The sequence below is a fragment of the Oryzias melastigma genome, linkage group LG7 (genome assembly GCF_002922805.2).
Source record: "Oryzias melastigma strain HK-1 linkage group LG7, ASM292280v2, whole genome shotgun sequence".
Taxonomy (NCBI): domain Eukaryota; kingdom Metazoa; phylum Chordata; class Actinopteri; order Beloniformes; family Adrianichthyidae; genus Oryzias; species Oryzias melastigma.
The window spans coordinates 2,096,720-2,118,806 of NC_050518.1; the positions used below are offsets into that span (position 1 = coordinate 2,096,720).

General features: G+C 39.1%; 2 protein-coding genes across 5 annotated transcripts in view; both read left to right on the forward strand.

Annotated features, from left to right (window-relative positions):
• Nucleotides 1–10,749, forward strand: part of LOC112159045 (helicase ARIP4) — a 75,449-nt gene extending 64,700 nt beyond the window's left edge. For all 4 annotated transcript variants that reach the window (XM_024292855.2, XM_024292857.2, XM_024292859.2 and 1 more), the window contains 8 exons: nt 1,032–1,131; nt 1,216–1,421; nt 2,570–2,745; nt 2,939–3,135; nt 3,204–3,403; nt 3,489–3,578; nt 4,428–4,523; nt 6,284–10,749. In XM_024292855.2, the coding sequence (XP_024148623.1) occupies nt 1,032–1,131; nt 1,216–1,421; nt 2,570–2,745; nt 2,939–3,135; nt 3,204–3,403; nt 3,489–3,578; nt 4,428–4,523; nt 6,284–7,272 (2,054 nt within the window). In that variant the 3' untranslated portion in view covers nt 7,273–10,749. The remainder of the gene's footprint in view (nt 1–1,031; nt 1,132–1,215; nt 1,422–2,569; nt 2,746–2,938; nt 3,136–3,203; nt 3,404–3,488; nt 3,579–4,427; nt 4,524–6,283) is intronic.
• A 3,528-nt stretch (nt 10,750–14,277) lies between these two features.
• tmem115 (transmembrane protein 115) lies at nt 14,278–20,503 on the forward strand. Its single transcript, XM_024293874.2, has 4 exons — nt 14,278–14,647; nt 15,031–15,696; nt 17,612–17,976; nt 19,810–20,503. Exons 2-4 carry the CDS (start codon nt 15,205–15,207, stop codon nt 20,111–20,113), a joined length of 1,161 nt encoding a protein of 386 aa, XP_024149642.1. The 5' UTR covers nt 14,278–14,647; nt 15,031–15,204; the 3' UTR covers nt 20,114–20,503.
• Nucleotides 20,504–22,087: the final 1,584 nt, after the last annotated feature.

The following is a 22,087-nucleotide window of genomic DNA, read 5'->3' on the forward strand; positions in this document are numbered from 1 at the left end:
TCATCAAAATATGATCTTTTATTAATCCAGAATTCATCCTTACACATTGAAAGTCAAGTTTTCAAGCAACAATAAAGTGAAATAATTATTTTCAGTGAAGATTAAGGATTCTCACTATATGTATTAATCATTATTATTTGAACACATTGCTGCACGTTTCAGATCAAGTAAAGAAAATCAGTTTTTAATTGTAATCAAAACATTTCATTATTATTACTGCATATTATATAATGTAGAAATCATTGGTGGCATTTAAAAAATTGCTTTTGTAACTGACGAGTATTACTTCTGTAAATGTGATCAAATATTCTGTGATCCCTGTGTATTTTCAATTTAAATCATATGCAGAATTCAAAGAATATTTGTAATTTTTTTTCCTAATAAAAAGTAAACATGAAATATATTTAGTTTCTGATCAGAATACATCATTCCCTCGCTATATTACTCCTACACTATATAATATTGTGACTATATAATATCTCTAGAGTGAAACTACAGATTTATTACTTTTATTTTCAAGAACAAAAATACTCACATCCTTAAAAAATGCTTCAGATATAAAATAGCCAATGTGAACAGAGCACAAAGTATGTCAGCTTGAAGCAAAGATTCTAGATAAAAGGCTCAAAGGCATTGAGTCGATTAAAACAAACATAGCAGAGCGGTTTGAAGGTTTTTATAGAGCCGCAGAACAGAGAAGATTACCTGCCTGAAGGCATTCATCTAGTCTAGTTTGAGGAAAATGTAAAATAGTTTTCTATCCAGCTGACTTGACAACCCAGAATGAGATAAAGTGATGGATCCAGGAGAGCACAATGGACTCCTATCAAGCATTTCACATTTTCTGCCTTCAACTCTTCAGGGAATTGTCTTTCGCTTTTTACACCTTCTTACTTTGCTTCTCTGTAAAAAAAAAATGTTCTTCTGTTACCTCTTTTCTGCAGAATACTCTGGACAAAAAAATAAATACCTAAGTAATCAAGGCATGGATGAGAAAAAAATCATCAAATAATAGCTGTTTTATTTTGAAGGGCTGGATGGAAGCACGACAGCATCTGAAAGAGAGAGACTCATCAACCAGTTCAACGACCCCTCCAACACCTCAGCGTGGGTTTTCCTCCTGTCGACCAGGTACGCAAGTCGCTCACAAGTGATTCTGCACTCGTCTGTAAACGTAAAACAGAGCGAAACAATAAAAATGTTCCTGCTGCTCAGAGCTGGCTGTCTGGGCGTCAACTTGATCGGGGCGAACCGCGTGGTGGTGTTTGACGCCTCCTGGAACCCCTGCCACGACGCTCAGGCCGTGTGCCGCGTGTACCGCTACGGACAGAGGAAGCCGTGCCACATCTATCGACTGGTTTGTGACTACACTCTGGAGAAGAAGATCTACGACCGGCAGATCTCAAAGCAGGGCATGTCCGGTGAGTCAGCGAGCTGGTTACAGTCGGTGACCTCTAAACTGTCCTGAAGAGCGGTGCATCACAACAAATATCATTATTGAAAGAAATCGTGACATAAACATGAAGACAACATACACATATGGCAACCTGTAATACATAAACAACAATCAGTTGCTTTAAAATATCTTTATCTGCTCAAAGATTGGATTAGAATTGAACATTGAAACATGTATTCAATTATTCGTCACACATTCGGTCGGAATAAATCATTTTTACACGTGCAGAACTATCTAAAATACTGAAAACGGCCATAGAACAAGAATTAGCGTTCTGTTGTAAACAAACATGACTGCCGATTTCCATTTGGCCACTAGGTGGCGATCACACTATACCATTATACCTTATTCTAGCAGAAGAAGAAAGTATGAGCAAAAAAACATGTTTCAGACCAGAAATGGTTGCTTTAAAAAATACTTCCTTAAAAGAGTTTGTAAAGTTCATACCTGTGAGATAATAAAGATGTTCATTTAGTCAAAATGTATCTTTAAGTCGACCGAGCGTTAGCATTAGCCATCCTATGGGAAATTCCATTAAATGTTAGCATCAAGCTACCAGACTTAAGCTTTATGTCCTAAATCAATTTATATTTTTATGAATCTATATTAGATCTGTTAAATTTTAATCAATTTTATTAACCCAGCCCTAGTTTTTATTCTGATTAGGCTTGTAATCCGATTACTTTTCTCCATGTAAACACAGCTAAAAATCATGTAAATAGGATGAAAACAAAAGTGTGCATGGAAAAAAAACATCTTAACATCAGTTAATTGTTTATTAGTAATCAGAGGAGTTTAACTGTAGAAACAGCTAAAGGACCGGACTGCAGACATCAACGTCCAGAGCCGAATGTACCACCATATTTCTATGAAAAAATAATATTTATATATATATATATATATATATATAAATATATATATATATATATAATGTCTGCGGTCAGGTCCCTCTCTAAAACAGCTGTTTAAGGGGGGTTTTACTTTGAAAAGCACCAAAACAATTGCTCTATTTTTTCTGCAGTTTTTGCTATTTTTTTTTCCTTCCTTTGTGTCATTTTATCATAACTTCTTGAAAACCTAAATTGAGTTTCTCCCTTGCCTTCTCTTCATCAGACCGCGTGGTGGATGATCTGAATCCTGTGCTGACCTTCACCAGGAGGGAGGTGGAGTCTCTTCTTCATTTCGTGGAGGAGGAACCGGACCCCTCCCTGGTCCAGCTGCAGTCTGAGCACAGCATGGACGGTGTTCTCCAGAAGGCTCTTCAGCTTTACTCCAACCTGGTCACCAAGGTAGAAAACAGTCTTTTTTTGGTGCTTCTGGGCTGATTATTATGACAAAACGCTGGAATAATTGTTCTGTTAGCCTCTCTGTTTTGTTTATTTGTGAGTTTGTAAAGTGTTAGTGTAAAGACTGGTGTGTTTTTGTGCACTTTTCTTAAAGTCAAAGAACAAAACTCATCAGCCACTCTTTTCTTCCCTGCAGCAACCTTTCCCTCACGAGTCTCTGCTGATGGACCGCAGAGAGCTGAAGCTGAGCAACGCTGAGAAGAGAGCCGCAAAGAAGGGGTACGAGGAGGAGAAACGGGCCTCGGTGCCGTACACCCGCCCGTCATACGCCCACTATTACCCCGCCAGTGACCAGAGCCTCACCAACATCCCCGCCTTCAGCCAGAGGAACTGGTACGCTTCATGACGAGAAAAGACCTTAAGGAAAAAAGCTGTGGAGTAACAGAATCCAATCTGTACAGGCGACCTTCTGCTGTCCCCGAGGAGAAACCAGTTGCTAGCGTCCGGCCAGTCCAGTCAACTCCAATTCCCATGATGCCTCGACAAACGTCCTCAGGTTCTGGGCCGAACCGTGATCCCTCCAGATCCAGCCTGGAAGGCTTCCCTGTCAACTGCCTGCAAAAAGCTGGAGTGTTTGTCCAGAAAATTGTCACCACTACTGGTAGGCAGATATTTCTACATCGCTTTGATTTTTTTGTAGTCTCTACTCTTCCTCTCTTTGTAATCTTTTATTTCATTGTTTTTAGATATAATCATTCCGGGAACAAACAGCTCTAAAGATGTCCAGGCCAGGATCACTGCAGGAGAAAGCATTCATGTCATTCGGGGCACCAAAGGTAAAATAACATTTACCTTTGAATGTCATTGAAAAGTATTTAAAGAAATACTTTTATCAACGTTTTGAGTACACCGTTCCCTCGTTTATTGAGTCACAAACAAAAAATAACCCGCAATAGTTGAAATCTACAAACTAGGATTACAGATGTTTTAGGACTGTCAATACACTCTTTTTACTCTTTTCTCTGACAAATTCAAACTTTTTTTTCTTGTTTGAACTCTCAAAGCTCAAGCCTTCATATAAAAAGTCTGTAATTATAGAACAAAACCAAAGATTTGGTCACAATTGGAGATTGATGTAGATTTTTCAAAACTGAACACATTTTGTACACTGTAAGAAATGAAAGTTGGATCAATTAACAAAACTTCTGTAATTTGTTACATTAAAAATATTTGTTTTTAATCAAATAAAAAAAAATGAGTTGAGTAAATATCAACCCAGATTTTTTAACTTGATGAAAATTAATCATTTTAAATGTAACAAATTACATAATGAAAGGAGACATCTCACAGAGGAGATTAATTGATCGATGATAATCCTCAGCCAATCAGGACGCAGAACATAGTAAGCTGTAAAAAAAAGGGGAAAAAATTGACAAAATCAGCAAGAACATGAAAGATGAGCCGCAATAAATAAATAATAATGTGGGTATTTTTTGTTGTACTCACATAATTTTAAATAAAATACATTAGAGTTTTTTTTATGCTGTAATTTGAAGTTTTGTCAGCAAGTAACGGTAAAACTTTATGTAAAAGTTGCTTTATGTCAACAGTTCTGTTTGATGTTTCTTGACCTGCTTTCCATGATCTGCTGAGCATGTTTACATCCGTGTGTCTGACATCTTCAGGGACGTACATCAGGACGTCTGATGGAAGAATCTTTGCCATTAGAGCAGCCGGGAAGGCCAAGGCTTTGGAAGAGAGTGCAACAGCGCCACCCAAAGGTAGGATGAGGATCATTTATTAATGGGAAAACAGCTTTGAATATTTAGGGATAAACTCCTCACAAAAAGTCAGCACATCTTAATGGTAGTTTTATTATCCTAAATAATGTATTCAAAGAAAAGCAACATTAGAGACAGATTTAGCACAGGACATCCTTTACTTAATTTGTGCTTCAGTTACAGCTTCACATCATCTAAGACAACAGTGATTATTAAGGCATAGTACTCCACCAGAATAATTCAACTTTTTTATTACCTTTTAATTCTCTAAGAACATCATATTGTGCAGTTATTCCTAAAGCATCTCCTTTCAAACATGTGCATTTAAATATTTACTTTCCTTAGTCTTCAGCCACAGAGCGGTACCGCTCCATGTGACAGATGGGTCATAGAGTAAAAAATACACAACATTTTTACCGTTTTATTCATAATCTGATTCTAACATAAGTCTGTCTTTTTTATTTTCTAATCAATGCATTTCATTATTTCTATAATCAGTTCAAAAAATCTGTATTTTTTTTGTCCTGTATCGTCCAGAATCTATGCTTGAAATAAACCAAATCAATCAATCAATCAATCATGATTCTGAAGGAAGATTTATTTTGAAAAGCGACTAGATTTTCATACCATATCAGACTCTTCATTGACGCATGTCAAGTCGTTCGGTCACGTGTCGAAAACACGTCCACAACGATCTTAAAGCGGCTGCGCTAACCTCTAAATTAACCTCCAAGATAGCAAAGTTAACAAGAGAAACAAACAAATTTGGATAGTTTCTTTTTGCCGAACAGATCCAGTGAGGAAACAGTGGAAGAGCCTTCGCCTTCAGAATAAAAGAAGGCACCATTTACCAGACAAAAACCTGAAGTTTTTACATGAAATGTGGTTTTATTGTGACAGTCGTTCCCACATATTATAATAATAATTCTTGATATTACGCAGCCAGATGGTAAATATTACCAGGTCGCTGCTAATAAAGTTGCTCTTTTTTATCCATTGCACGTGAGGCTAAATTTGAAATCCCTTTTCTTTTTTTTTGTTTCTACTTTGACCGTTTTGGGTTAAGGGAAAAGCTATATCTAATTTCAAAATCTACTGTACAAATAAAGTTTAAAGGGTAACCAAACTTTTTTGTCTGTTAACTTCTATAAATGGAGCTTTAAAAGTGATGTCTGTTGGTCATAGCCAAATTTTGGACAAATTAAAATAAACTTGTTTAAGTTTTAAAAATGTAGTCAAAAACCGTCTGTGTGCTGCTCCCTACAGGTTGAATTGAGGTATTACAGTTGAATTTTGTGATTGATCAAACCTTTTAAATCCCACCTCATTTCAGAACTCCCACATCATGATCTGCAGCTCCAGTAATGATAACAGTCCTGCTCCCCCAAGCCCCACCCCTCTGACTGGATTATTACATTTTGGCTGTGGGCGGAGTCAGCCTCCAACTTCCCTGTTTGGTTACCCTTTAAAGTAGCTGTTATTTTACAGAGGATGAACATAAACTTTACTTTTAAAAATGAGGAGAAAATGGACGCTAAAAAATGAAAACAGACGCCGACTTCAGCCTCGTACAGGACGGTTTTTGAAAATATTGTCTGACATCAAAGCGGTCTGAAAAAAATCGGAGACTACTGCTATTAGTTTTATTTATTTATTTATTTATTTATTTTTTATTACTACTGCTGTTAGTGACGCTTTTCCTTTTTTGTGCAAGTCGGTGGTTACTCCTAAAGGTAAATTAAATCCTGTCTTTCTTTCAGACTTACAAGCACGAGCTCAGGAAGTCTCATCCAACGGCAGTAATGGCTGCTTGTCACCTGACAGGGAACAGCTGGCCCCTCCCAAAGCTGTGCCCCGCCCCCTTTCCCCTGACAGCCCAGAGATCATCAATGAGTTGCAGCGTTACACGATTGGGTCAGGAGGGGACGCCTCAGCGGCTTCTAACATGCAGCCTGGTACAAAGACCAGCACCACCCCCCTGCTCTCTACCATGCAGGCCAACGGCAGCAGCTGCGGCGGCGGCGGCGGCGGGAGCCAACATAACTCCTCTGGTACGAAAGTTCCCGGCGCAGAAGCCGACGTCGCTCAAGATCTTAGAGTAGGTTCTAAGCGAAAAGCGTCGCCGTCGCCTCTGGAGGAGCGAGTCAGTAAGCAGCCCTCTGCCAGCAGCGCCCCCTCAGCCCCGCTGCCCCCACATGGGTTTCCGTATGCGGGGGGCTTCAGCCTCCCCCCGGTGGGCCTCAGGTCCGCCATGATGGGGGGCTCACTGAGGCATCCGCTTTTCCTCGGATCCGGCTCACATTACTTCCCTTCACCCCACACTCATCTGGGCGACCCCCGGTACATGTACCCAGATCTTCTGAGTGTCAATGGCGCCACCGCCGCCACCACCTCCTCCTCGTCCCCCCCTACAACCACAGCCTCATCTTCCTCATCCTCTGCGCCGGTCAGCACCAGCGCCTCACTGTCTCCCTTCATCCTGAGCTCCGGCTTGCTCCCAGCAGGATATCCTCTGCCGTACACCCCCTCTCTGGCCAGCCTCTATTCAGGCCAAACCGGAACCAGTTTCCTGCCTCAATACCCCCCCGCCGCCGCTTCTAACTCCTCCTCCTCATCCTCACCTTCCTCTTTCTCCCCCTCGGCATGGTCCGAGGGCCAAAGAGCCTCGGTGTTGGTGAATGGCGGAGATGTTAGCAGCTACGACGAGGATGACGGCGATGATGTGATGGAGGTCAGACGAGGACAGTGAGGAGGAAGCCCAGAGGGAAAGACTGAACTGTTGAGGTGTCGAGCATTTCCTGGAGTCACCTACGCTGCCTTGTCTTACGGTGACTGAAGACAGACCGAACAGAGACGGACTAATCGGCTGAACATCAAACGATTCAGAAGGAGGAAAAAAATCTAATTCAATGATTTTGAGCTTCCAAAGTTTTGATCTAATCCTGGCATTTAAATTCTCATCACTGGATTGAGTACTGCTGACTAAAAATGGCCACTAGCTGTACGGTTTCAGCTTTGCTAATTGATCAATTTACATATAACTAAGAAATAACCACATTTGCTAAATGACACCAAAAAAAAGTAAATATTACTACTGAAAAGTTGTCAAAAGCATTTATTTTAGACTTCACTGCCAGGATTCAAACGTTTTTTTCTTTCTTAGAGAGGCAAAGAATGGGATCATCTTAATTTGAGACAGTTGGCGCTGAGGTTTAAGACCATTTACTGAAACCTAGCAACTCTAACAAAAGAATGTATGCTTTATCAAATGCCTTCATACCAGGCCTTTTCGGAGAGACTCATTCTGTTAAGCCAGAGGACACAGGAAGATGTAACTCTTCTGTTTTTGTATTTGTACTGTACTTTTTATGTAATCTACTTTCTCAAGAAAAGAAATGCCTAAAAATGAGGATAAAGAAAACTGGTAAGGTGTCCTGCTTGTAGCGAAGATTCTACCAACAGAAAATGCCTTCTTGCCTCCATCTTTCTGAATGTTAGCTGTGAGAGAGGAGAGGTTAAAATAAATAAAGAGAGGCGGTCTGCGGCGCTCTCGGACTCTCACACAGTCTTACTGTAGCCTAGTGAAAAACGATGCAAAACGCTCACTCAAGCCTATATATGTGTGTTTATACAACCCAGAGGAACTGAACTCGCAGCTGCAAGCTTTGGTTACATACGTGTCGTTACTGTGTTTGTACCTGCGTGTCGTGCTTTTAAGGGTTACAAAAGGAAACGTACAGAAAAGAATTAACAGTCTCACCTTTCTCCTGCTGGGGAATCTCTTTCTGATACATATTTCACCTCTTTATTTGTTCACAAATCCATTTCCCAGCCAGCAAGGCCAAGTGAGTCCCATATGGTTTAAAAGTGGGCAGAAAATGTGAGCCCAGGTGGGTTTGTCCACAGTTTATGTGGTGGTCCCACCTGTGTTTGCCCTCGTTGGCTTAAGTGGACACTCGGTAGGTTGGCTCACTACGCTAGCCAGCCACTCTGTGGACAGCGGAGCTCGCTAGATCGCCACAGCAGAGTTTGCTAGCTCTCTATAGTGGAGATCGCTAGCTCGATACACCAGAGTTCGCTAGATCGATACACCAGAGTTCGCCAGCTCGATACAACAGAGTTCGCTAGCTCTCTACAGCGGACCTCGCTAGCTCTCTACAGCGGAGCTCGCTAGCTCTCTACAGCGGAGCTCGCTAGCTCTCTACAGTAGAGCTTGATACACCAGTGCTTGCTAGCTCTGTACAGCAGAGCTCTCTACAGTAGAGTTCGCTAGCTTTCTACAGCCGAGGTCGCTAGCTCTCTACAGTAGAGCATGCAAGGTCTCTACAGCAGAGCTCGAAACACCAGTGCTCGCTACCTTTCAACAGCAAAGCTTGCTAACTTACTACAGTAGAGCTCGCTAGCTCTCTACAGTAGAGCTCACTAGCTCTCCATAGTGTGGCACGATGGCTCTCCACAGTGGAGCTCAATACAGTAAAGCTCGCTACACTAGAGCTAGCTAGCTTACTTCAGTAGAGCTCGCTAGCTCTCTACAGTAGAGCTCACTAGCTCTCTACAATGTGACTCGATAGCTCTCTACAGTGGAGCTCACTAGCTCTCTACAATGCGACTCGATAGCTCTCTACAGTGGAGCTCAATACAGCAGAGCTTGCTACACTAGAGCTAGCTAGCTCGCTACAATAGAGCTAGCTATCTTGTTACACTTGAACTAGCTAGCTTGCTACACTAAAGCTCACTAGCTCGCTACCCGTCCACTGGAAGGCTGGATAGCGTAGTGAACCAACTTACTAAGTACCCACTACAACTAATGTGGGCAAACACAGGTGGAGCCACCACAGAAACTGCAGACAAACCCAATTAGGACCCACATTTTCTGCCCACTTTTAAACCACATGGGTCCCACTTAGCCTTGCAGGCTGGGTTTATGCCAGTAAGAAGAGAAAGGAAGGCAATTTACAAGCATATCTGACATCTCTAAAGAGAATTAAAAGACCAAATATTCTTAATGCTAAATAAATATATCAAATCCAGAAAATGTTAGAAGTGTTGGGAAAAAAAATTATCTGCACTGAAGACAGAAACGCTTAAAAGCTTAATATGACAAGATTCCCTTTAAATGAACATTAAAACCACCATCCAGCTGTCTTATATAAAACGTCTGGCACCATCTATTCATCAGTGGTTTTAGCAGTAGCTTTGAACTTAAAAACTACATTTTTTTCCCATAAAAATGTACTTTATTCTGAAAATGTCAGTTTACTTTCTTCTTTTTTTGGTCTTTTCATTTTACAATGTTGGAATTTACCAAATTAATTTATTTATGACTGTGCATATTTATTGATTTGTATTTTTATTTTTCTACAATGTCTTTTTGGTTTCCATTTGTCTGATTATTTTCTTACTTGTACGTTTTTTTATTATTGGTTTTGTGTAGAAACGTTTCCTCTCTGAAGTTCCTCTGATTTGGAAGAACTGACGATCAGCCAGTCTGACCCGACACATGTGAACCTGTGCAAAATTTGCATGTGGACCAACAAACTGGTGCGTTACTGAGCACATTAATATCCAGGATCTTTGAGAAGGATTAAGATAATACTGTATTTGATACGTTTAAACTGTTTGTCTTGAGAAATGTAAGAAAAAAAAGAAAAAGACAAGAGGGATTAGTTGATGTCATACTGACTTTTTTTTTTTGACTGAGCATTGTGGAAAGCATGTTTATGAGCTCCAACAGTTGAAAACAGAAGTATAATCTGATATTTTGAGCTGATTGTAATCGTGTATGCTCAAAGTCTCTGGTCAAAACTCATTCAGCTCATCTGCTAAAATAAATAAATAAACATTAAGTGCTTTCCTTTTTATAGTTCATAACCATATCGACAGAACTGTCCATCCGGGTCAGTCGGTTTCCTGAGTGTTGACTTTTTTTTTTTGCTGTCAGCTCGACTTCTGCAGGGCAAATTGACTGCACTGCAGTTTCACAGCTGTCTACTTGAATTTACATATTTATTTATATGAACAGATTAGGTTGGACAAAGTGTGCCAACGGTCTCAATTCCATTTTAGCCGAGGAGAAAATGAAATCTGCTGTCTTTTCTTTGAGAATTCAGAGCCTGTTGTGTAGATTAGATGCATAATGTGTATGACTTTGGATCACTTTTTGATCTTTTTTTTCTTGTTTGTTTTTTTGCAGTTTGTAAATAAAAAAAAACATGATCTGAAATTATCCTTTTCTTTTTTTTATTATTAATTTTGCTATTAGTGACCGACTTTGTCAGCCCACAACAATAACATCGTAGTAGCCTCCTGACAAAAACCTTATCATAGGGCCTCATTCTACAGTTTGTTGTTTTAAAGTTAACCCTTGTGCGGTGTTTGGGTCTGAGGGCCAAAAAACTTTATACTGAGAGTCTCACAAGTGATTTTGAGATGCTTCTGATGGAGCTGTTGAGCCAGATTTTAGAGCAGAGGTGTCAAACTCAATCGCATAAAGGGGCAATAATCCAAAACACACCTTAGGTCGTGGGCCAAACAGGATAAACATTTATTGATAACTCTAAAACTACATTTTTGAAACTTTAAAACCGTAACTTTTTAACATAATTATGAATATATAGCATTACCTGTGATAATGCTAATGTGAATGCTGTAAACTGAATTTGGTTACTGAAGATGCTGAAATTGCTAGCTAAAATCGCTGAAGGTGATAGCTGAAAACGCTGACGCTGATAGCTAAAAACTGTGGAGTTAATAGCTAAGAACGCTGACGCTAATAGCTGAAAACGCTGAAGCTGATAGCTGAAAATGCTAAAGTTATTAGATGAAATCGCTGACATAGCTGAAATCGCAGAAATCGCTGAAGGTGACAGCCAGCTAAGATATTAGCTAAAATAAAACCCAAATTATCATTAAAAATTTTGAAAAACAATCCTAAATTAGCCATAACAGCTAGCATGTAGCTAAAATATTAGCTAAACCCCAAATTAGCCCTAAAAACTGAAAAAGCCAAAATCAGCCAAAACAGCTAGCATGGAGCGGAAATATTAGCTAAACTCCAAATTAGCCTTAAATAAATTGAAAAAAGCCTAAAATAGCCTAAACAGCTAGCATGTAGCTGTAATATTAGCTAAATTCCAAATTAGCGTAAAAAACCTGAAAAAACCCTAAATTAGTCAAAACAGCTAGCAATCAAATCAACTTTACTTATAATAAATGCTTCTCAATGCATGAATGCAATGAATAGCCTGCCTATAGAAATAACTCCTAAATGAAAGTTTAGACTTGGCTCTGCTGTGAGGAAACAGTTTTTGGGAATCTCTCTCTACCAGGAGCCAGCTTTGTCACGGAACGTCGCCACAGCTCCCACCCAGACCAAGACAGCGATGGGGTCCACTCCACAACCGGGAGGGCCGCAATGCTGGACCCCAGCTGCACCAGACGGGCGAGAGCCACGGCAACGACCACTGACAAGCCGACAAGCCCTGGCATAAAGCTAATATATTAGCTAAACTTTAAATTCAAAAGCAAATTGTTAAATTAGCAAATTAGTAAAAATGATTAGCTGTAAAACATCTTAATTTACTCGAAAATGCATTTTCCCACATTCAACCCTCTTGATTTTAATGGATGTTCTTTGTTTTTTGTTCTAACAACAAGTGCCACTTTATTTAAAAAATGTGATCCAACAAAGGACAATTATTAACCATGGTGGGAGAGTGAATATGTGTGTGATTGACGCCCTGCTACAGACTGGCGACCTGTCCAGGGTGAACCCTGCATTCGCCCATCAGTGGCTCCGGCACACCCGCAACCCTGAATCCCTGAATGGGACAAGCAGCCAAGAAGATGAATGAATGAATAACACAAAGTTTTTTTTCTTTTTTTATGTATAATCTCCCCACTGTGGCGACAAAGCCTTGACAACGATAAAACAATCTACAAGGTCTTGGCTTTGACCAGAATCTGAGTAAAAACATTCCTGATCATTTTAAAACTGTATAACAGAACTAGAAAAACAAAAATACTTTCAATGCACAATAAAAAAAGAAAAACACTTTGTTGTGGACTCCTTTGGCTCATAATTATCGTCATTAAACTCGGTGCTGTTTTTTTTTTTTAGCTCAACCTTGATTTGAAACAAAAGACAATTGTCACATTTACAAAATATTTTCACTTCCTAAAAGTTATTAACGCATAATCTTTCTGTTTTACTGGAATTATCTTGGTTTGTTATTTCAAGTTAAAAATATGTGTAAACTTCATAAGTCCTTCAGGGTCCGACTGGAAGCAAATTTAGGCATCTGGTGTTTGAGTGCATCAAATAAATACTTTTCAAAACTAAGGACATCCTTTGAAAAATACAGTATATGTGAGTTTATAGAACCATGGTGACCACTTTACTTCTACAGATGAACGTACTAGATCTGTATTTGCGTTTTACATAAAACTGACTATCAAACTACTTTAAAATTGTGTAGAAATAGTAAATTCATACTAAAAACTCCATTGTTAAAAATAACCTGAGTTGGGTTGTTTGTAACCCAACTTACCAGTTGCTCCAGTGTCTTCACGACATGTACATCATGAACGTACACGTTCATTTACAACAAAAATGTCAGCAAAATTTCACACTTTGACAAAATATCTATATTTTTTAATCAGTCACCGGAAAAATGCCTTAATTAGGCTACATTTGTACAAATCCATACACTCATGTGAACAAAACATACAGTAAAACACGTTTAAAATCAGTAGATCTATCTTAATGGATTGTATGGAAGCCAAAAACGGCCTACCTTTCTTTTTATAATAATTGTTTTGCCATTATAACGAGATTAACTATCTTCTTATAATGAAAAACGAAGTTTGTTTTCTCGTTATAGCAAGATACTGAAGAACCCCTCTCCCTTTCCTGTATGGAGATGCCGAGACTGTATCAGATTTAAGTCCCTTTATTTTGTGGTTAACAACAAAAACAGAAGAAGAAAACACTCCACAAAAGTAGTTATTATTAGTCCATTTTTTTTTATTTGTCAGTGGATCTATGCTCTAAACGTCTTAATTCCGTCTCATGCACCAGACCCTTCCTTTTTATTTTCTAGATATATATTTTTCCGAAAAAATTACTTGTTTATAAAAGAAAACCTGCGACGGAGAATTAGGGCCACCAAAAAAAAAGAAAAAGTAATATTACCAGTTTTTTACAAGATTAAAAGTCGTAAATTTAAATCTCGCATATTTACGAGGTTTAATCTCATAAATGTACGAGTTTTTTCTCGTAAATTTACGACTATAAATCTTGTAAATTTCCAAGATTAAAAGTCGTAAATTTAGGCTATGACTTTTAAAGTAATAAATATACGACTTTTTTCTCGTAATTTAGTAGTTACGACTTTTTATCCTAAATCTATGAGATTTAAAGTTGTAATTTTAAAAATATTTTTGTTCTTCATAAAGTGACCCCAATACTCCATCGTAAAAACCAGTATTTTTTGCCCCCCAAAAAAAACATTTCCTAAAAAGATTTATGGGGACTGGGGAAAATCTTTATTTAAAACTAAAATGTTGTATTTTTCCAACATATTTTAAGATTTTTTTTTTCTCTACAATTTTCGTATTCCATAACTTGGACTGTTGTTGAGTTTTTTTTTGTTTGTTTTTAATGTTTTACGTTTCTACTATTAACAGTATATTCAAAATAATACCTGTCCATGTTTTTGTCTTGGAATTCGTGTGTGCTGCTTTGGAAATCAATTTCCCAGCGTGCTTTGCGCTCCGCAGTTACGTTCAGGTTACGTGACGCTTTTCACCGGATGCTGATGACGGTAGCAAGCGGCGCAGGTCAGTTAGCACAGTGTTATGAGAACAAGTGCCTGTAAATAAATCACTGAGATCTCAGCCAAACTTCTCGGAGGGCCCACGGGAGTTGTGACATTAACGAGTGAAGATGGAGCGGTGTAAAAATACGTGAAGTGTCGGTGAACTAGACCAACAACGGAAACGTTCTTTAAAGGCCTGCCGAGAGCTACGGAAAAAACCTCGGGATAACCCTGTGGAGGAGCGCCGTCCGAGAGCGCTCAGGACCGGGGAGTGGAGCTCCGGGAGGAGTGTTTTTAATCAACCAGGTTTTACTGACACTAACTGCACTTTGTTATTAAAAGTAGCTTTAGCTTTAGCCTTTCTGAAGAGCATAGATTCACTGTGAACTCCACAGTTCATGGCTAGTTAGCTTTAGCTCTTCCGTGTTTACTAGCTAACCTAGCTTAAACCATGAAGAAGTTGGAGGGTTTGTTTAGTAATTTTTGTTCAAATTTTGCCTCCTATTCCATTAAATATAATTTTTAATGGACTGTTTTTAATTATAATATTAAATTCCCTGGAGTTATCATATATTTAAAGACAACTGAAGCCAACATCTGTTACTTTTATAGAAAACACAGCAAATGTTCACATCAATTTACGTTGGTGTCAGAATACTGTGAGGATTTGATCTTTTTTTATATTAAAGGAGGAGGAAACTCTTCCTAAACTGATCACTGAAGGTGCAAACCTGGATGAAGACTCTAAGAAACGTCTGGATTCCCTCAAGTCTCCTCATCTACTTCACTTTTTTAGCATCTCGCCGTCGCCAAGCTGGTGACAAATTCATCATTTTTGCTGTCGAGCTTCACTACAGACCACGATGAATCGTTATCTGCCTGTGGCACGGCAGCACTTCCTTGCTGCCCTTGCGAGCACCAGTGTGGTAGTCAAATCCATAAGTGCTGTTGTGGTCCTGCTCTATTTGCTGTCATGGGCTGCTGACACCACGTACGCACTGGGAGTGACCCCGGGCTTCCTTTTTCCTCCTAACTTCTGGGTGTGGACGCTGGTGACCCACGGAGTGGTGGAGCAGCACGTTTGGGGTATGGCGGCGAATGTGGGGACTATGATGGCCTGTGGACGGCTGCTGGAGCCGCTGTGGGGGGCGCTGGAGCTTCTTATCTTTTTTGCAGTAGTCAATGTGTCATCAGGGCTCCTCGCAGGCCTTTCGTACCTACTCACCTACGTGGCCACCTTTGACCTGGACTTCTTATTTGCTGTCCGTATCCATGGAGTAGCCGGTTTCCTTGGAGGGGTCTTGGTAGCTCTAAAGCAGACCATGGGTGATACCACAGTGCTCAGAGTACCACAGGTGAGGTCAAATAAAATCAACATGTTTGTCTTCATATTTATCTTATAAGCACTACCAATGAAAGATATAAACAGATACATGGCAATTCTATTCATTTTGATACAGAAATAATAGAAAATGTGTTAATTTTAAGATTAAAATTTTTTTTTTTCTTGACTCCTGCAGTGAGACATGGTATCTGAAATATTTTGCTGTATCAGAAAACTCAATTGAAATGTTTAATGTTTATACTGATAAAGATTAAGTAAGGTTTCAGGCTTTATTGTAAAAAGAAAATATTTTCATTTAAGCATATTTACTTAAAGCCACAACCCTAACATAAACATTTGTTTTAAAAGGTAAAACACACTTGTAAAACTGGAAAGATGAGTAGTAATAAAATTAAGAATTTCAAATACTTTGTCAGACATCAAGAGATGTTTTTTTTTTTAAAGTTCTTATTGATGTTGCGTACATTGGGCTAATCATCCCTTTAATTAAACAACAGCTTAACCGCTTCAGCATCCGGTTCTGGCAGCTTCTGTTTCTCAGGTTTCCGTGTTTGAGTTGATTGGAAGAGCTCATGTGGAATTATTTTTAAGGCACACCTACTCCTAAAAACTGAAAGCATGACAGTTCATAAGCGGCAAAGTTTGAAACCAAGACATTCCTAAGAAATCGAGTCTTTACATGTGAAGGTCGTCTTCCGCTGTAGTTTTCTTTTACAGGAAAATCCTACATTCTACCGTGTATCTAAAAGAACCGTTATAGCACTGACCTTTCATAGATTTGAGTAGGAAATGACTTCTGTGTCCACATGAGATCATGGCTGGAAATAAAATGTGCAAATGAATCCCAGTTTGTCAGACGCCTTTGTAAAAATGGCTGAAGCTGCTTTTTTTAAAACACAGTTTAAAGAAAAAAGAAGTATTTCAGTCATTACTTGAATTGTCATGTAGAAGAGAAAGCTCCAACATCATCAAAAATATAAAAGTGTAAGTTGCACACATTTATGGAGACATTGTCTGATACTGGAATGTGGCCATAGTTTGGTTTTTATTTTATAGATGATGTAGTGCTGCAGGAGATACAGGTGATCATTACAAGCTACAAACTAGAAAAGTTCTGTTACCTGGAATAATACTAGAGTGAATGCTTTTTGCTGAAAGTAGTTGCTGAAGATGCTGAAGCTTTTTGTTGAAAATGGTGACGGAATTTACTTTAATTGCTGAAGGGATTTGCTGAAAATACAAACGCTATTTGCAAAATGTAAAATATCCTAAACGACTGGAAATTTTGTTAAAGAACTATGAAATAGTGCTGGAGTTGACCTTAATTTCTGAAAATGTTGTAGTAAATTTGCTTAAAAATCCCTAATACATACAATTTTACAAAAATATTAAGTGTGTTGCTTAAATAACAGCTAAACTCAAAAATAGCTAACATTTTCTCACTAAACTAAATTAGTCAAAAACATTAGCTTGTTGCTAAAATAGAAGCTAAACTGCGAATGTTTTGAAAATTACTATAAAAAATTAAAAAATAGCCCATGAATGTATTTAAAGGCTTGTTATCAAATAATTTTAAAGATAATAAAATTGGTTGTTTGTCAGTTCAAGCCCTAAACGTTTTTTTTCTCCCACATTTCAGTTATTAATCAATGGTGTAAATCACAACACCACACCAGCTTCTCCCATTTCTCCATATGACTGTATGTTAGCTGCTTAACTTTTTTTGTCCTTTTCAATCCTTTTTTCAGGCTGAAACAATTACAAACATCACTTAGACCGAATGTGTGAAGGTTCTTGGAATTTTCTGTCTATTGACATCCATCTTGGTCTCCAAAATAATGGAAACAAAAAATACAGAAATGTGTTTCTTTAAAGATTTGGTGAAAAGTTCCTAGTTCCTCAGACCTCTCCTCCTCCTGTTTCAGGTCAGACTAAAAGCTGCTCCAGCGTTGGTCCTCCTCCTCCTGGCCTTGCTCCGCCTGTCCGGACTCCTCAACAGCTCCGCCCCCCTCGCTGCGTTTAGTTATGGCTCCCTGTCTGGCTGGGTGTACCTGCGCTTCTACCAGAGGCACAGCCGGGGCCGGGGGGACATGTCGGACCACTTTGCCTTTGCCAGTTTCTTCCCTGAAGCGGTGCAGCCAGTCGTCGGACTGCTGGCGGGACTCGTCCACTCGGCTCTGGTGAAGATGAAGGTGTGCAGAAAGATGGTGAAGCGATACGACGTGGGAGCACCGTCCTCCATTACCATCAGCCTGCCGGGTACAGACCCACAGGACGCTGAGAGGAGGAGGTGAGCTGAGCTGCAGATGCAGCAAAACCAAACCTTCTGAACATATTTTACCCCTTACAGGAGTTACTGATATCTGAGAACGCATGTATGATGTGTAGCCATTCTCTGATTTTTATTTTACACATCAAAAAGAGCATTGTTGTACAACATGGTTAGTTAAAACTAGGGCTGCCACAAACAATTATTTAATAGTTGATTAATCACCGATTATTCCTTCAGATTCGTCGACTAATCAGATCATGCGCTAACTGGATGTAACGCACTCATCTTAACCATCATTAGCTTTAAAATAACCCAAAATTAGATATATAGCATTACCTGCGATAATGCTAGTGTGAATGCTGTAAGCTGAATTTGGCCTCTGAAAAAGCTAGTTCTGATAACGGAAGATGCTGAAACTGATAGCTGAAAACGCTGAAATTGATAGCTGAAAGCCATGAAACTGATAGCTGAAAAGGCTGAAACTGATAGCTGAAAAGGCTGAAACTGATAGCTGAAAACGCTGAAGTTGAAAATGCTTAAGCTGATAGCTGAAAACACATAAATTGATAGCTGAAAATGCTGAAGCTGATAGCCAGCTAAGATATTAGTTAAATGCGAAATTAGCCTAAAAACTGAAAAAAACTGTTAGCCAAAACAGCTAGCATGCAGCTGAAATATTAGCTAAACTCCAAATTAGCCCTTAAAAAAGCTGAAAAAGTCTTAAATTTACTACACTCTGTACAATTACTTTTTTGGGTGGGGGGAATGGGGAGTAATTATTAATAAAATAAATAAATAAAATGAAAAATAAGAACAAATATTGGTGTTGGGCCAAAAAAAATATAAAATGTCCAAAACGTTTTGTTATTGTAAAATAAATGTTATTATTTCCAGCTTTAAATGTTCTATTTTTTAGGTTTCAGTACAGGTCGGCGGTGGTGAACCCGGGTGAGTTCTAGCAAAATATTTACTAGTCCTGCGAATTACCGCTGCGCCACCGCTGACCTGTATTTAACATAGTGTTCTGTAGACCTAATAAGGGCGACCCACCACAAGAACATTGTATTCAAGCATTAGGATGTCGCCTGTATTTACCACAATAAGATGATGCTTTGAACGGGGAAGAACGGCGTTGTGGACGCGTGGTTTGTACGTGATAAAACTCTGATTTTTACACTCGTCTTGGGATAACTTCAGACTAAGATGGTACAGACTAAAGAGCCATTTTCTGACCGTAATTATTACAGTTCTCCGAGTCAGCGAATTCACTGGGACTAAAGCTACCACCCTCATCGATTTTGATTGGTCTTTAGTGTTAGCCCCGCCCAAGGCGCCATAACGGGGCCAAAAGTTTTGAAACTGAAATTTTCAGATTTGAAAAAAGAGTTGTAAGTGGAAAAAAAAGTTTTGAAAATGAAATTTTGAGTTTTGAAACCTAAAAAACAGAATATTTGAAGCTGAAAATAATTAAATGTATTTTAGAATAGAAAACAAGTTTTGGACATTTTCTTTGGCCAAGCACCAATATTTTATTCAAAATGTTTTATTTGGGTTAATAATATTGGCCCCAAATAGCTCCATAGCCCTAATACTGGATTGTTGAATTTTACAGAAAGAAAGAAAAATAATTTAATTAAAACTAAACCCAAGATCTAAAACACAAAAGCCAAGTCATTAAAAAATAAGAAAAAGAAGCTTAAAGGACAAAGGGAAATTATTATTTCTAGTCATTTTCTGCAGGAAAATCCTTATAGACCTGAAAGTTGCAGAGGTCCAGAATGGTTCTCCTCACTGACGTGTTCGTGCAGCAGAACTTTGCTTTGGTTTTAAAACGTTGCGTTTTGCTCTCAGACAACTGGCCCTGAAAGCTCTGAACGAGCGTCTGAAGCGCGTCGAGGATCAGTCTGCTTGGCCCAGCATGGACGACGAGGAAGATGAAGACGACGACGAGGTCAGAACCGACATGCAGCCGCTCCTCCCAGCCGGCCGTGACTCCTCCTCCTCGACGCCCAGGACCGCCGGAGGCCCCGCCGGCGCCTCCCTTTCCTCCACCTCATCGTCTGGATCACAGAGTGGCGGAGCGCCACCGGCTGGCGGAGTGCAGCACCCAGAGTCCAGCATCATCATCTTTGAAGACGCACCGACTAGATCATAGTAAAATGAAGACACACAGTGAAATGCACGCCTTGTTTGGTGTCACGGGAAAGAGTACTAGTGTTTGCACCATCCCGACTAGTAAACGTGTTCAGTGACGACGGTAAGAGCTGCTCTCGGTATCTCTAACGGCGAGACGCTACACGTGAGCGGCAGTCACAAACACTACATCCATGTCTTTGTGAGGACTGTACAGCGCTTTCAGTTTCAGGCTGGTTGTTATTTCTCAGCATATTCGGGTCACCCGATAACTTCATTCTTCTCTCTCCAACTGAAAGTCAGAACTTTCTGTCTCGTTTGGACTTAACCCCAGCGTGCAGAACGGTGGTCACTGCTTCCTTCGTGTCTCTTCTCTTGCTTTCTAAATAAATAGCAAAATGAGTGTTCAAAATGTTTTTCAGAGCAGCCATCTTTATTTTGCCTGCTTAAAGTCAAACATGTGGGGATGGAAACTTGTTCTAAAAGTCTGAACTGGTTGATTCTTTGTGGCAAACGGCTGCAGGTGACGTGAGCTGCTGGTTTCAGAGATGGAGAACCACAGGGAGGTGGGCGGGGCTTGTATCTGGCGCCGCCCTGCTGGACTAGAAAAGCTGCTGCAGGTTGGTCCTGCTGATGAACTGAAAAACCAAATTGAAAGATTAACGAAAGTGCTAGACGAAAAGTTAGGTTTTTTTTCAGAACATGTTCATTCACAATCTCCTGAACCAGATTAGGATTATACTCCCTCGTTTCCCAGAGCATTTCCAGGTCTGAAGACTACATAGTGTTTTATCTAACAGAGGTATGTTGGTGGGCTTATGTTATTCTAAACGTTTGCACAGCCAGAACTGGAGAAATTTGGGTTTTTTTTCATATTTCCTTCATTTTTGTTCATTTTTCTTTAGTCTCTTAAAACTAAACTAATAGTAAAAGGGGAGCTCTTTGACCTTTAATCTCAGAGATGTAATGATGGACCACTTTCATTTGACCTTCATGCAGACCTGAAGGTCATGACTCACTTCTACAAATGGTTTATTACAAAACTAAAGCAATTGGATTTCCAAATTTCTCAAACTAGAATTTTGTTGGGTTTTTTTTCTAGACGCCAAATTATTTTAAGTTTTTACATAAACTGAACCTTTTCATCCAGATGTTCTGACTGGTTTACAGAACCTCACATGTGTGTTTGGATGGAGTTTTCCTGCTAAAGAAGCTTCTGGTTCTCATGTTTTTGTCTCTACTTTCACAGCCAGACATTTTTTTTTCTCAAAATCTCTCCTTGGTTCTGAAAAACGGAAGCCAGGAAGACTTAACATTGCACATTTTATTTATCATTGTTGTATTTTCATGACGGGTTAAATACATTTGTCGTTAGCATTATCTGCAGTTTTACTTACCATCTCTTGAATGAGTCAAATATTTTATTTAAGAATCTTTTTCTTAAAAGCCATTTAAAATAATCTGGATTCTCTTGTTTCCTCACTAGTTTTCATCTAACAGGCAGCAAAGAGTGATGCAACTTTTAGAAGGCTGCATTTCTTTTTCTCCAAATTCAAGGAAACATTAAATTTAAAGCCACAAAATAGAAGTTATTTCAGAGTATTTGTTGAAAACCCTTTGATTTGGCTGTTTTAATCATAAATCCTGCAAAGAGAATTTGTGTAAATTGAAGGTGTGATATCTGTTAAATGACAGAAGAAGTTATGATGATAAAATGGTGTCTTCTCTTCTCCTCTAGCCTCAGACCGGAAATATTTTAGACTTTTTTTTCCATTTAATGCAAATAGTGAATAAATATTTGGGGTTTAAAAACTATTTAAAAAACCTTGAGTTGTATGGTGTTCCTGTTTTACATAAAAGGTATTTGACATTTTCACTTTAAAATCAGCGGTGGGAGCATGTCAGCGTTGGTGCCTGCAGGTAACTTCCAGGTCACATCAGGTGTTCAATTCCCAGGTTTTTGTGTGAAATGATGGAATTGTTTTGAGGTTTCAGG

Bases quoted from the DNA above. Each gene is read 5' to 3' on its own strand.
- tmem115 (XM_024293874.2), top strand. From the start codon at position 15,205: ATGAATCGTTATCTGCCTGTGGCACGGCAGCACTTCCTTGCTGCCCTT. The intron at 15,697-17,611 runs GTGAGGTCAAAT...CTCCTGTTTCAG, and splicing joins CAGTGCTCAGAGTACCACAG to GTCAGACTAAAAGCTGCTCC. The intron at 17,977-19,809 runs GTGAGCTGAGCT...TTTTGCTCTCAG, and splicing joins CAGGACGCTGAGAGGAGGAG to ACAACTGGCCCTGAAAGCTC.